The sequence below is a fragment of the Centruroides vittatus genome, unplaced genomic scaffold, assembly GCF_030686945.1.
Source record: "Centruroides vittatus isolate TY-2023 unplaced genomic scaffold, ASM3068694v2 contig_2787, whole genome shotgun sequence".
Classification (NCBI taxonomy): domain Eukaryota; kingdom Metazoa; phylum Arthropoda; class Arachnida; order Scorpiones; family Buthidae; genus Centruroides; species Centruroides vittatus.
In genome coordinates this window covers 369,039-382,141 of record NW_027121767.1, presented here as the reverse complement: position 1 = coordinate 382,141, position 13,103 = coordinate 369,039, and the positions used below count along the sequence as shown (strand labels likewise).

The following is a 13,103-nucleotide window of genomic DNA, read 5'->3' as shown; positions in this document are numbered from 1 at the left end:
GCGAGAAAATGTCAATGTGAGTAGTGAATTCGTGAAAAATCGTGTGCATTATAGAAAATTACAAAAATATCTATGAAATTTTGTTTTAAATATAAGTTACGTAGTCATATTATTGGTCAAAATTGTAAAAAGCAAGGCCGTAACAATTTTCCCCCTCAATCCAGGGGCCAAGCACTTTTTGAGACCCACAATCGGAAGATATTTTTATGTTCGTTGCACTTGAATAACATGTTTATTAGAAGAAATTGCGTAGGTTACATAAAAATTAACGAACCGACTTCACTACATTGATTCAGAGCAGCAGTTCCCATACTTTTTTTTGTATGCATGCTCCGTGGCAGCCATTTGCTTAAGTATTTTTCCATTTCGCATTTTTGCTAGTTGTATTTCGTATTATCGACAAACGGGAGTGCCTAGTCAATTATATAGCAGTGTACAATTAAATATACATACACTTAACACCTTATTCTTGCCGAGAAATATAAATTTATTTAATTCAAACAAACGTTTTCAGCCTGATTTACAGGCCATCATCAGGTTTAGAATACATTCGAATTAAATTCTATCCTTGGAACACAAAATTCAAATTCAAATAAAATACATTTAAACAGAATATAAATAGCCAACATAAATACAAATAAAACTAAAACATAAAATACACATAAACATGCAACAAATGAATAGTATGCAGAAAGTCTTACCTCGCATGGAAGTTCATGGTTAAGAAGTTTAATAAGGGCTCTAACCAATCGTTGTAACAGTTTTATTGAATGTCTTAGTATTGCATTTATTAATACTTATATATTCATTTGTTGCATGTTTATGTGTATTTTATGTTTTAGTTTTATTTGTATTTATGTTGGCTATTTATATTCTGTTTAAATGTATTTTATTTGAATTTGAATTTTGTGTTCCAAGGATAGAATTTAATTCGAATGTATTCTAAACCTGATGATGGCCTGTAAATCAGGCTGAAAACGTTTGTTTGAATTAAATAAATTTATATTTCTCGGCAAGAATAAGGTGTTAAGTGTATGTATATCTATGATTTGCTGAGTGCTTCGTGTTATTATTGTTATGGCGGCACCGGTCGAACTTTGCAAACGATACAGGAAGGTAACTTTAAGATTGATCAAGGCTAAATGTAAATTAGAGTTTTTAAAGACTTGTTTAAAGAATAGAGTATTTCCTATGTCAATCTACCGAATCAGCGTTCCTACCGAATGCAGTTCACTGAAATTCGGTTTTTGTTTGGCTTGCCTCAAGAAGTCTATTCGGATTGCGAAGAACAAAAAATTCGGATTATTGAATGATCTCGTTAACCTAGAAAACACCATATATAACGAAGATCCAGGGAAACTAGTAGATGTTAATATAAGGGTAGTCGATCTAGCTGAAGCCGTCCAGAAGAATTATACTAATAAATATGTAAAGAAATTGCAATGGATTATGCGCAAGCAAAAGGTTAACAACGCAAAGAAAAGCATTAGTACTTTCCACACATGGGACCAAATAAAAGTACCAGAAAGGATCAAGAGGCTTCTAGAAAAAGGCCCAAATTTTGTTCCAGTGGAGGCTATGAATTGGGAAACCTCGGTACAGGAAATTGAAAGAGGCATCGTTGGCCTAGACGACTTAGAGAAAGAGTACTTCAGATGGAAAGCAGACCTTAACGACAGGCAGAGGGACCGGAAGCAATTAGGCGTCCTTTTTAAAAGCATTCTCGAACCTTTTCTGTGTGCAATCTCCTTCATGACCGCATTCATACTTTCGCTATACTAAATTTTACGCTTCTATTGGGAGCATTTTTAAAAAACTTTTTCTTGATGTTGGCTTCGTATTTCTTAACTATTCCCAGAATTGCACTTTTTTGGTAACCTAGGGCCTTGGCTACGTTTATTATTCTATTTATTTCTTTCCTCCTGTCTTGTACCCTTTCACAATACAAAAATGCCCTTCTTATTAAAGCTCTGAAAGCCGCAATTTTATATTTATACGGATCCTTAGATTGGGAGGGAATATACAAAGGGCTATGGGATGGTTTAATAAAAACGTTGGTGGACAGGTGGCCTTTTTTGAATGTAATATCAATGTCGAGAAAATGCAGATTCAATGAACTCTTCTGTTCTAATCTTAAAGTAAGGCCATCGTTGTTATCGTTGATCTTATCCAAAAAATCCTTGATCCTGCTGTTATTTCTCCATAATATAAATAAGTCATCAACGTATCTGCTAAAATACATGATATCCTCATTGAAAGCATGAAAAACTCTTCTTTCCAGCCTTCTAACCACCAATTCACATAGGATCCCTGAAAGCGGGCTTCCCATAGGGACCCCTCTTCGCTGTCTGTAGACCTGCCCATTGAAAGTGAAGCAAGATTCACGGCAGACCAAACTAGCCAAATTCTTTACTTCTTCAGTATAATTAAGCAATTCTGAGTTATTACAGTATAAGAAGTCCAATAGCGCCTCCTCGCACGATTCTATCTTAACCGACGGATACATGCTCTCATAGTCGAAAACAGTTGCAACTTCATCTTCCATTAACGCTATGATTCTGCAGATCCTTAATGGAAGATAAGTTGCAACTGTTTTCGACTATGAGAGCATGTATCCGTCGGTTAAGATAGAATCGTGCGAGGAGGCGCTATTGGACTTCTTATACTGTAATAACTCAGAATTGCTTAATTATACTGAAGAAGTAAAGAATTTGGCTAGTTTGGTCTGCCGTGAATCTTGCTTCACTTTCAATGGGCAGGTCTACAGACAGCGAAGAGGGGTCCCTATGGGAAGCCCGCTTTCAGGGATCCTATGTGAATTGGTGGTTAGAAGGCTGGAAAGAAGAGTTTTTCATGCTTTCAAGGAGGATATCATGTATTTTAGCAGATACGTTGATGACTTATTTATATTATGGAGAAATAACAGCAGGATCAAGGATTTTTTGGATAAGATCAACGATAACAACGATGGCCTTACTTTAAGATTAGAACAGAAGAGTTCATTGAATCTGCATTTTCTCGACATTGATATTACATTCAAAAAAGGCCACCTGTCCACCAACGTTTTTATTAAACCATCCCATAGCCCTTTGTATATTCCCTCCCAATCTAAGGATCCGTATAAATATAAAATTGCGGCTTTCAGAGCTTTAATAAGAAGGGCATTTTTGTATTGTGAAAGGGTACAAGACAGGAGGAAAGAAATAAATAGAATAATAAACGTAGCCAAGGCCCTAGGTTACCAAAAAAGTGCAATTCTGGGAATAGTTAAGAAATACGAAGCCAACATCAAGAAAAAGTTTTTTAAAAATGCTCCCAATAGAAGCGTAAAATTTAGTATAGCGAAAGTATGAATGCGGTCATGAAGGAGATTGCACACAGAAAAGGTTCGAGAATGCTTTTAAAAAGGGCGCCTAATTTATACAAAATCCTCAGAAATGATAAAGATGATATAAAATCGGAAGAGAAAGCAGGAGTTTATAAAATTCCGTATGAGAACATGCAATTGGACGTTAAAAAAGACTATATTGGAGTAACCACTAGAAGTTTAGGGCTTAGAATCAAGGAGCATAGTTATAATATCAGAAAGGGGTCTAATGCAACAATTTTGTCCCAAATGGCACAAGCGCCAGGAGCTATAGTTAAATGGAATGAGGCGACCATCATAAATCCTTTATCTTCTCCATCTTTGGCATTGACGGCAGAGAAGTTGCAGATTTATAGGAGTAGATTGCAAGAAGGCTGTCTAAATGCGAGGGACGCAGAAAGTCTTCCCTCTGCATGGAAGTTCATGGTTAAGAAGTTTAATAAGGGCTCTAACCAATCGTTGTAACAGTTTTATTGAATGTCTTAGTATTGCATTTATTAATACTTATATATTCATTTGTTGCATGTTTATGTGTATTTTATGTTTTAGTTTTATTTGTATTTATGTTGGCTATTTATATTCTGTTTAAATGTATTTTATTTGAATTTGAATTTTGTGTTCCAAGGATAGAATTTAATTCGAATGTATTCTAAACCTGATGATGGCCTGTAAATCAGGCTGAAAACGTTTGTTTGAATTAAATAAATTTATATTTCTCGGCAAGAATAAGGTGTTAAGTGTATGTATATCTATGATTTGCTGAGTGCTTCGTGTTATTAGTGTACAATTTAAATGTAAAAAACATTTTTTAAGTTTAAATATTTACAGACAAATTCGCCCAAGTAGGGATCACTATCCATTACTTTGTGTTCCAGACGATACATTTTCGGCGACCGACCTTTCTTTCGGGGTGTTTCGTCCTTTTATCCACAGAGAGGAGAGCGCTGGAAAATGCAGATTAAAAAGGTCCCCCTTTTTAATCTGCATTTGTGCATTTGTGAAAACACCCCGAATAGGCAAGATGGACCAACAAGGACAGTCGTACATCACCAGTTCCGATTTTAGAAAATATTTTATTTTTAATTGGAAACTTTTTCTGTGTTTTAAAAAGGACTTTTTAGCTTTTTTCGACGGCTCGTAGCCTAAAAAGAAAGGTCGGTCGCCGAAAATGTATCGTCTGGAACACAAACTAATGGATAGTGATCCCTACTTGGGCGAATTTGTCTGTAAATATTTAAACTTAAAAATAACCATCGGACGAAAAAATAACAAAAAACATAGATAAATGTGATAAAATTATAATTACATTTTATTTAAGACTAAGCACCCAATGACGTAGCGTGGACAAAGTAGTACCAGAATACAATACATTAGCTACTATTTACTACTATTATTTTTCGCATACTCTTAAACCATTCAATGCGTATCTCTAACTCTCACTTCCCTTCTCAACAGACGATCAATTGGCAGAAAACTAGAAATATTTTCTGATAATTTCGAATTGCCAGTTAACAGGAAACCTATTTATTGAGTATGGATTTTTGAATTTTATCACAATTAATATAAATGTGTATATACATATGATAGAACCACAATATTAAGTGGCAAAATAGAAAGAGAAATCGGAATTGAACCCAAAGCATAAAATTTCTTCAATTTTATTTTTTGAGAAAAATTCTTCATTCTAACCACTAAGCCACAACTGCTAACTCACTCTCGAAAATCATTTGGATAAAACGTCTACTTAAAGCAAAAATTTTCAAAAATTTATTGATTTTCGCAAGAATTGAACTCGTATTCTTCACCTTCACGTGAAAAATACTGAAATCCTTGCATTTTACCGATTGAGCTACTGCCTCTTGATTTCAATTTTCATTACAAACTGCTAAAACTCTATTTAAAGTATTAATAATTAGGTTAATGTTACCCGTGGTATTGTAGATGGCGACGGGGAAATTTATTAATTTGCATAATGCGACAGATAGTACGGGTACGCCCCCTAACGTTTAGATCACTCGGTATTCTACTTCGAGATTATCCATTGTTAATCTGCTTCCAGATTATCACTCAATAATCTGATTCGAGATTACCGGAAACGCGGTCATCTCGAACGTAGGGGGAAAAAAATTTCCCCCGTCGCTGTCTAGTATCTAGGAAAAAAATTCCCCGTTGCCATCTTCGATACCACAGGTAATATTTACCAATAATTAAATTTAATTAATGAATTATTACTGGAAAAAACTGTATTAACATCAAGTGTCATCCACTACAAGTTTAAAAAAATGTATTTGAACTTGAGTAGATGAATAAAAAGTATTTTATTAACGATTGAAAATTTGAACAAGATATATATATATATATATGGAGAGTGTGAACTAATAGGAATTTAATTAAAAAACAACATTCCGACTTAATAAGAAGAAAAACTTGCGAGATTGACCTATAAATCTTATAAAAAAAAAAAAGGATTAAAGTATTTATGTATAAAATAAATCATGCAACACAGAAATCTTAACATATTGCTAATAAAATGTAAATCGTATCATGTACTGTACTAAAAATCTCATAAGTTAGCAGCAATTCTTTCCAATAAACAGGAGTTTTGTAAATGACAAGACCGAATTTATATCTAAATTAAACAAGCTACAGCTTAGAGCTCACGCTAGTTTATGCCACATACTATCTTTTGGTTAATGTGAAGGGCCTTTTTTATGTTAGAGCTTGAGATCAAAACAAATCTAAATCCGGCCCTGATAGGTGATAACAAAGTTAAATTAACACCGTCCTCGAAACAGTAAAAATAATTTTAATTATTTAATTAAAATTATTCTGTTTGACTCAGGAGAGCTTGAAAGGTCGAGAAATGTAAAAAATACTCGGATTTTCTCTATGTATGGATTTTAGCGTGTTTGTGTGGGGAGCACGATTTTGTTCACACATTTAGAAGCTTCATCACTCAAAAAATTCAGAAAATTTGCAGGAAGGTTTACGATTGATGCTATTAAATTTTGATGGTTAAGGGTCGCCGGGATAGGGATAGAAAGGGGAGTCGTGGGTTTTTTTTTTTCTAAATTTTATTTTTGCTTTGCTAAATTTCAGGCACGCTTTTGGGTGCTAAACACACGAAAATATACAGAAATATACGTAAAACTGGTGTAGTATTATATTAGAAGTGTATAAACTTCATCAAACGTTTATGCCAGATTATTTTATTTACTATGCATTGTAAATAATACAACATTATATTCGTTAGATTCAAAGATTGAAAACACTCAATAAGCATAAATCAACCCAGCTTTGTGGCTTTACACAAACAGCCACAAGAGACTTTGTGTCTTGACTGCTTATAAAGTTTCGACGTGTTCTGGATTTGCAAAAAAATGCCATAATGCAATGTTTATTTCGGTTCTCTTAAAAAAAATCCAGCAACGATTTCCTTAACTGTCCCTACAACATTTAGAACTGTGTGTGTGCGCGCGCGCCATCTATTATAAACATTTTAAATAATAAAATATCGTATTTTTAATTGTTATAAAATGGCAAAAGCTTGATTTTGAAGGTAGGAATGAGTTTCATAAAAATAAAAAAAATAAAAAAAAATGTAAATGCTAATAATAATTAAAATCGTCATTAAGTCCGACCCTACTCGAGATGCGACACAAGACCCCTCGACCTTTAATCACCGAAATTTAATAGCATTAATCCCTCAATACACAAACTTCCCTGCAAAATTTCAGACGATTTCGACAAAAAGCACAGCAGTTATTAAGCTTCGAAGACGGTGAACAAAATCGTGCTCTTCCCACATACACAGAAAAAGCCCAGAATTTTTTAATTTCTCGACAATTCAAGGTCCTCATGTCCAAAAATAAAAAAATCTTGGGGGTAATTTTTTGACCGACGGTCATACTTTATCTCTGTTAACAGAGCCAAGAAAACAAAATGACCCCAGGGCGTTCTAATTATTTTTTCCACTTATTTTTCCATCTTAAAGCCTAAAAGATGTGAGAACCCAAACTTTAACAAAAATCGGTCTTCGGTTTCATCATATCTGTTTTGACAACTAACGTTGTTGACTATCCTTTACTACCTGAGAACTTCTTCCTTTACATGTTCTCGACGGCGAAAGCGACGCTTTCCCGTGATCCTTTGACCTCCCGGTCGCGCGTTTCCGATTTTAATGTCAGAATAAACGACCGAATAAAGCAGTCGTAGCCAGTTCCTCCAGGAGTAAAGTCATCGCAAATTTCTCCAACTTTTAGTCGTGTCAGTGCCCTATCATACTCGACCGAATATCTCACCTACTTGCCCGCGGACATCGCCTACAATTGCGCCTTTAAAGACGAACTATCGGTGATTCAGAACTTTCCCGAACGATCCTGAACGAGACAACCTTAAGTGCCTGTCACCCTAGTCACAACGAAACCCTAATCAAGGAGCAGCACTTTGTGGACACCATTAACTTCAGGTATTTATCGACTCCCGATCCATCGTAAGCTCTCTCTCTCTCTCGACCACTCCCGTTAGATGGGTCGGCTAATCCGATATATCACGTATACGTATCATGTACTCCTTCTCTTTGAAATTAAACGGTTATTTAGTTGTTACGTTTAGTGTCTAAGTGCATTACTTCCGTCGCGCTGTCTCACAGTCTCCATCCGGAATCCGATCGCTTACACACGCGTAACCTACTGTCAACAACAAAATAATTAGCCGTCGCGACTTCCGTGTCCAGCAAGGTAGGGTGGTGTCAGTCTGACGCGACATCAAAGAGGTGCGACCCTCCGGTCACACATATATATTCAGTAATACTTTGTAGAGTAATAATTAAATTATTTAAATAACAGAACTGCAGAAGTTCATTTACTCAAGTAACTAAAAGTGAGAAGGAATGAGGGAAAGGAATCGGTTTAGGGTTGCTGATTCTGCCAAATTGGCAGGGTTGACCTTCCCTCAGAACACACCTGCACTGAACGAAACTGCATATATCGAGTGTTACTTACACTATATTATTATGTATAAATATGAAGTGCAAATTAAAAAATATATATACAATAATGGAAATTTAAATAAGTATAAATTAACTATAAATAACTATTGTTGTTTGCTTCGTATCTAGTAGAGTCCATTATCATTTTGGTGATTGGCTATTTTATCCAATTTTCACTAATTTGTCACAACGGTTTGACACAGAAGACAATTCTACTTCTTATGATAAAATTAATAAAAATAAAATAAAGTATATGTTGTTTAAATAAAATAAGAATTGTCTTCTGTGTCAAACGGTTGAGACAAATCTACTGAAAATTGGATAAGATAGCCAATCACCAAAGTGATAAAGGTATAATTAACTAATAGCAATTAATCAACAATTTCTACTTATAAGCAGTAGAAATTGTTAATTATTGCTAACACTTTAGAAATATTTCAGATTTGTAAGAAATTTTTTATAACTACGTTGGAACTTGTTGTTGTTCCTAATTAACAAGTGTTATTTTATTGATGTCACAATGTATGCTAATTACGACTACAGCGTCCACGTATGGTCAAAATATGCAGCTTTTGCCAACTGCAGTTCAAGTAGAAATAGAAAATAAATGATTTAAATACGTCACAAATATAAGTGTATTTATAAAAACGTTTTATTCTTCTTATTAATCTCGAGAAAAAATTCATAGATATACGAAAATCGAGACCAGATACGGAAAGCTGAAGAAATAAAGACCACGATTAATTTTTAAGTTAAAATATCATTAAGAATTTAAACCCGGAATTATGAATTAATTATAAAAGCATTTAAAATACTTAATATTTAAGAAAAATTCTTTTTTGTTTAGCTTGAAAACGGTTTATTATTTGCAATTCACAAGTGTTATTCTTTTCAAGTGTCAAAATGTAAGCTGTTTACTACAGTGTGTTTGATGTGCGGTTTAAATGTGCAGCTTTTATCAAGTAAAAATTCAAGCAGAAATTATATATAAATGTTTTAATTGAATTTACGAATATTTATTTAGAGATTTTATTCCACTTATTAAGGAGTAGAAGTGTAACAGAATTTAAAATCTACTAATTACAAAATTACCGTATTTGATTTTCCAAATTCAAAAACAAACGTTAATAGAAAAATTAAATAGGATTCTAACGAAAATCTGTTTTTCTCAAATTCTAAATAGACAGCTTATTTGAGAAGAATCTGAAATATTTCGGAGCTCCAAAAATAAAAAAGCAATTTATAATTTAATTTCTTTTGCTTTGAAATTAAGCCGGACTGCAATTGTTGATCATCTTTTAATTTTAGCAGAATCACGTGACTTCCGATTCGGACCGGAAGTTCGTTTATAATTAATTGGGTCATTCATTCCTAATTTTCTCATATCTGATCTCGATACTTACCTATCTAATTTCATTCTTCGGATTAACGAAGGACAGGCAGATATCAAACAGATGGAGATGTATGTCTGAAATTTGAAAATTTAGAAACAGAAAAATTTAGAAAAAGAACATTAAAAAATATGTGTAAAATGCTCAAGTTGAACAGATATCGCGCATTCCGTTTCCATATGACGTCACAGCTGCAAGTTTACATATGTGAAATCGCGAGGTTGACTTAATAGTTGAAGCCACGTTAGTGCTAGTGACAGTTACAAATTACGAATTATCTTCCAGGTTTCCAAAAGCAAGTAAAGGTATCATGAAGTCCTTTATATTGCTAGTTTTTATTTTAAGTACGTATTTCTTTTAAATATAAATTAGTAAAATTAGTTTTTTTCTGAATAATTTTGTTCTCTCTCTCTCAATCAATGGTTGGTGGACAAATATGGATGTGTGCAGTCTTATAGCTGCTCTCTTCGCTTAGCTAGCTGTTTTATCTGTTGGTAAGGCCTTTTCCGGAACAACTCGTCGAGATACGCCACTCTCGGTCTTCCACGTCCCCTTTTGCTCTCTATCTTCCCTTCTAATAAAACATTCATTCATTTCGAGTGTCGAATTACGTGGGAAATCATGTCATTTCTCCAGTTCTCTACTGCTCTCAAAAACTGTCCCTTCTCTGTTGCCAAAACATCCTTATTCCTCTTTCTTTCCGTCCACACTCGCATCATTCTTAGCCAGCACCACATCTCAAAGGCCTCCAGTTTTATTTTATTTTTTCTGCTGTTCGGAGTGTCCATGTTTCCGAACTTTACAATGCTATGCTCCATATTAAACCATTAATGAATTGCTTTCTAACATCGATTGATATATTTTTGGTGTTAACATTTGTCGTTTCCTATAGAATGCCTGTTTTGCTTGGGCTATTCTCGTTGTAATATCTCTTCCACTCTTTCTGTCTGAGGTAATTATGCTTTCTAGGCACGTGAAATCATTGACTTCTATTTTTTCACCGTTCATTCCTCCTTGTTCCTTTTTTTTTTCTTTTTGAACTTTTCATTATCCCATTTATTTTCCCATTTATTCTCATCCCACATCTTTTAAATTGTTCGTTTAAATTGTCAAGAGCTATCTGTAGATCGTCTGCATTTTTCGCTATCATTACGATATCGTCAGCAAATCTTACTGTGCTGTACAACTTTCCGTTCACTTTTATTCTTTTTGTATTAGTAGCGTAGACAGTTTATACCTTTCATTGCCTCTTCTATGTATACGTTGAACAATTGTGGTGATAGTCCACAACCTTGTCTTATTCCTTTCATTATATTGGCTTCTTCTTCTCTTCCTATAACCACAGTTTGCTTCTTGTATAACTGGTATAGGATTTGCCTATCCTTGTTGTCTACCTTCAGGTTCCTCAGTGATTTGAACGTGTTCCAGTCCACGTTGTCAAAGGCCTTCTCTATGTCTATAAACGCTATGAGTGCCTCCTCGCGTGACCGTTCCTTTACGCCGTCTCGGCTTCCCTGTCACACGGGACACGGTGGTGTCAGTCCAGACAAGGTATCAAGGAGGTACCGACCCTCTGGTCACACTTTCTATCCTTCGCTAGATTATTCCGCACAGAATTTTTGATGTGTATGAGATTAAATTTAGTGTCATATGATCTTCACATTTCTGTTCTCCTTTTTTCTTTAGAATCGGAACGATTATGGTCTTTTCGAAAACTTTTGGCACTTGGCCAGTTACATACATTTCGTTGATGAGTCTATACAGGTCGTTTTCAGTGTTTTTTCATAGGTGACATTATAAGTTCTGCGGGTATCTGGTCTACACCAGGTGCCTTGCCCTTTTTCATTCCATCCAGTGTTTTATTAAATACACATTTTAAGATTGATGATCCCAAATCATTTGCATCAACCAGTTTCTCCTCTTCAATCAGTGTTTCGTTCAACTTGACCCCTTCGTAAAGTTCTTCAATGTATTTCTTCTATCGTTGTGCGATTTGTTTTTTCTCGATTAGCATATTTCCCTGTTTATCCATGATTGTACCTGTATATTTCCTTCCCTCACCAAACTGTCTCTTTATCTGCCTCTACACCTTTTCCTTATTTCCTTTCTTCATATTCTCATCTATTTCTTTACATGTGCAACTTGAACACTAACTATATAGTGTATTTACTCGGACACATGGCAAATTTCATCACTAATTTTTATTTAGTTGATACGTGTATTAAGTGCTTGTACACGTTTCGGGCTGTTGACGCCCCTCTTCAGCCAACTAAAATACAAGTATACGGTTACAAATTGAAATATATAAAAAATAAAAGGTTATGATAAAACACCTTCAAATCACAGATCTTTGTAAACATAAAATTGTTTTAAAACTTCTCTGTACATTAATCGATTTTTGTCATCTGATGGAGAATTATACATTAAGTATTACTTTTTTATCAATTTCGATGACAATTCTATAAGTCTTTTTTATATAATAATAATTTATAATACAACATACCTAGTCGATCTTTTTACATCGAAGCCAGAGGTTCTATTGTAGACAAATTCTTATTGATTCAATGCGTATGACTGTGTTCATTTACATAGTGATGTGGTAGATGGGCCACCTTGTGGCAAACTTATGTTAAAAAGACATTAATTTCTATTTTATTATTTTACATAGAGATATTTTACTTCATTTCTATTTATAATATGCCGAGCCAATTTTCGTTTATTTTTATACTAAAGTTTTTATTTATACATTTTTTACTTTTTATGATTTCTATGCTTTCTTTAAACTTTCTTCTATATGTTTCTTTTTCTTTATGAAGGATTTTCACATTATCTTTATCTATTTTGCAACCGTTCAGAGTACAATGGTCATGAAAAACGGAATTTATTCTATGATATTTTAGATCAGCTATATGTTCTTTTAATCTTACTCCCAATTTTCTTTTTGTTTCTCCTATGTAGTGTTTATTATTATTACAAGTACAAGGGATCTTATATACTACGTTTTTAGTTTCAGTTATTGCTTGTTGTTTTTTCAATGGGTTGAGGTGTTTTAATCTGTTAAACATTTTTTGGTATGACGGTGCAGGTTTAAAGTCCATTTTTTTGATTTCGTTGTTGATTTCTTCGTATAGACCTTTGATGTATGAGAAAGCAATATACTTAATATTATTTGCTTGTTCATTGTTATGTGGTATTTTTGGAGTATTTAATTTAATTTCCCATTTATTTAGTAGTCGTTGCGGATAGCCCGCTAAAAGAAATTTCTTTTTTAATTCAGCTAGGTCCTTATTTATATATATCTTTTGACTTGTTCTATGTTTAATCTTAGAATATTCCATTTTAAATGTATTATATT

The 13,103-nt window shown here is 33.9% G+C and overlaps 2 protein-coding genes across 2 annotated transcripts; one reads left to right on the top strand and one right to left on the bottom strand.

Annotated features, from left to right (window-relative positions):
• Window positions 1–1,762: 1,762 nt before the first annotated feature.
• Window positions 1,763–2,545, bottom strand: LOC136972071 (uncharacterized). Its single transcript, XM_067266615.1, has one exon. The coding sequence runs from the start codon at window positions 2,543–2,545 to the stop codon at window positions 1,763–1,765; it is 783 nt and encodes a 260-aa protein (XP_067122716.1).
• Window positions 2,546–2,609: 64 nt separating this feature from the next.
• On the top strand, window positions 2,610–3,353 carry LOC136972070 (uncharacterized). Its single transcript, XM_067266614.1, has one exon. It carries the CDS (start codon window positions 2,610–2,612, stop codon window positions 3,351–3,353), a length of 744 nt encoding a protein of 247 aa, XP_067122715.1.
• Window positions 3,354–13,103: the final 9,750 nt, after the last annotated feature.

Coding starts and splice junctions, on each gene's coding strand:
- LOC136972071 (XM_067266615.1), bottom strand. CDS start 2,545: ATGGAAGATGAAGTTGCAACTGTTTTCGACTATGAGAGCATGTATCCG.
- LOC136972070 (XM_067266614.1), top strand. CDS start 2,610: ATGTATCCGTCGGTTAAGATAGAATCGTGCGAGGAGGCGCTATTGGAC.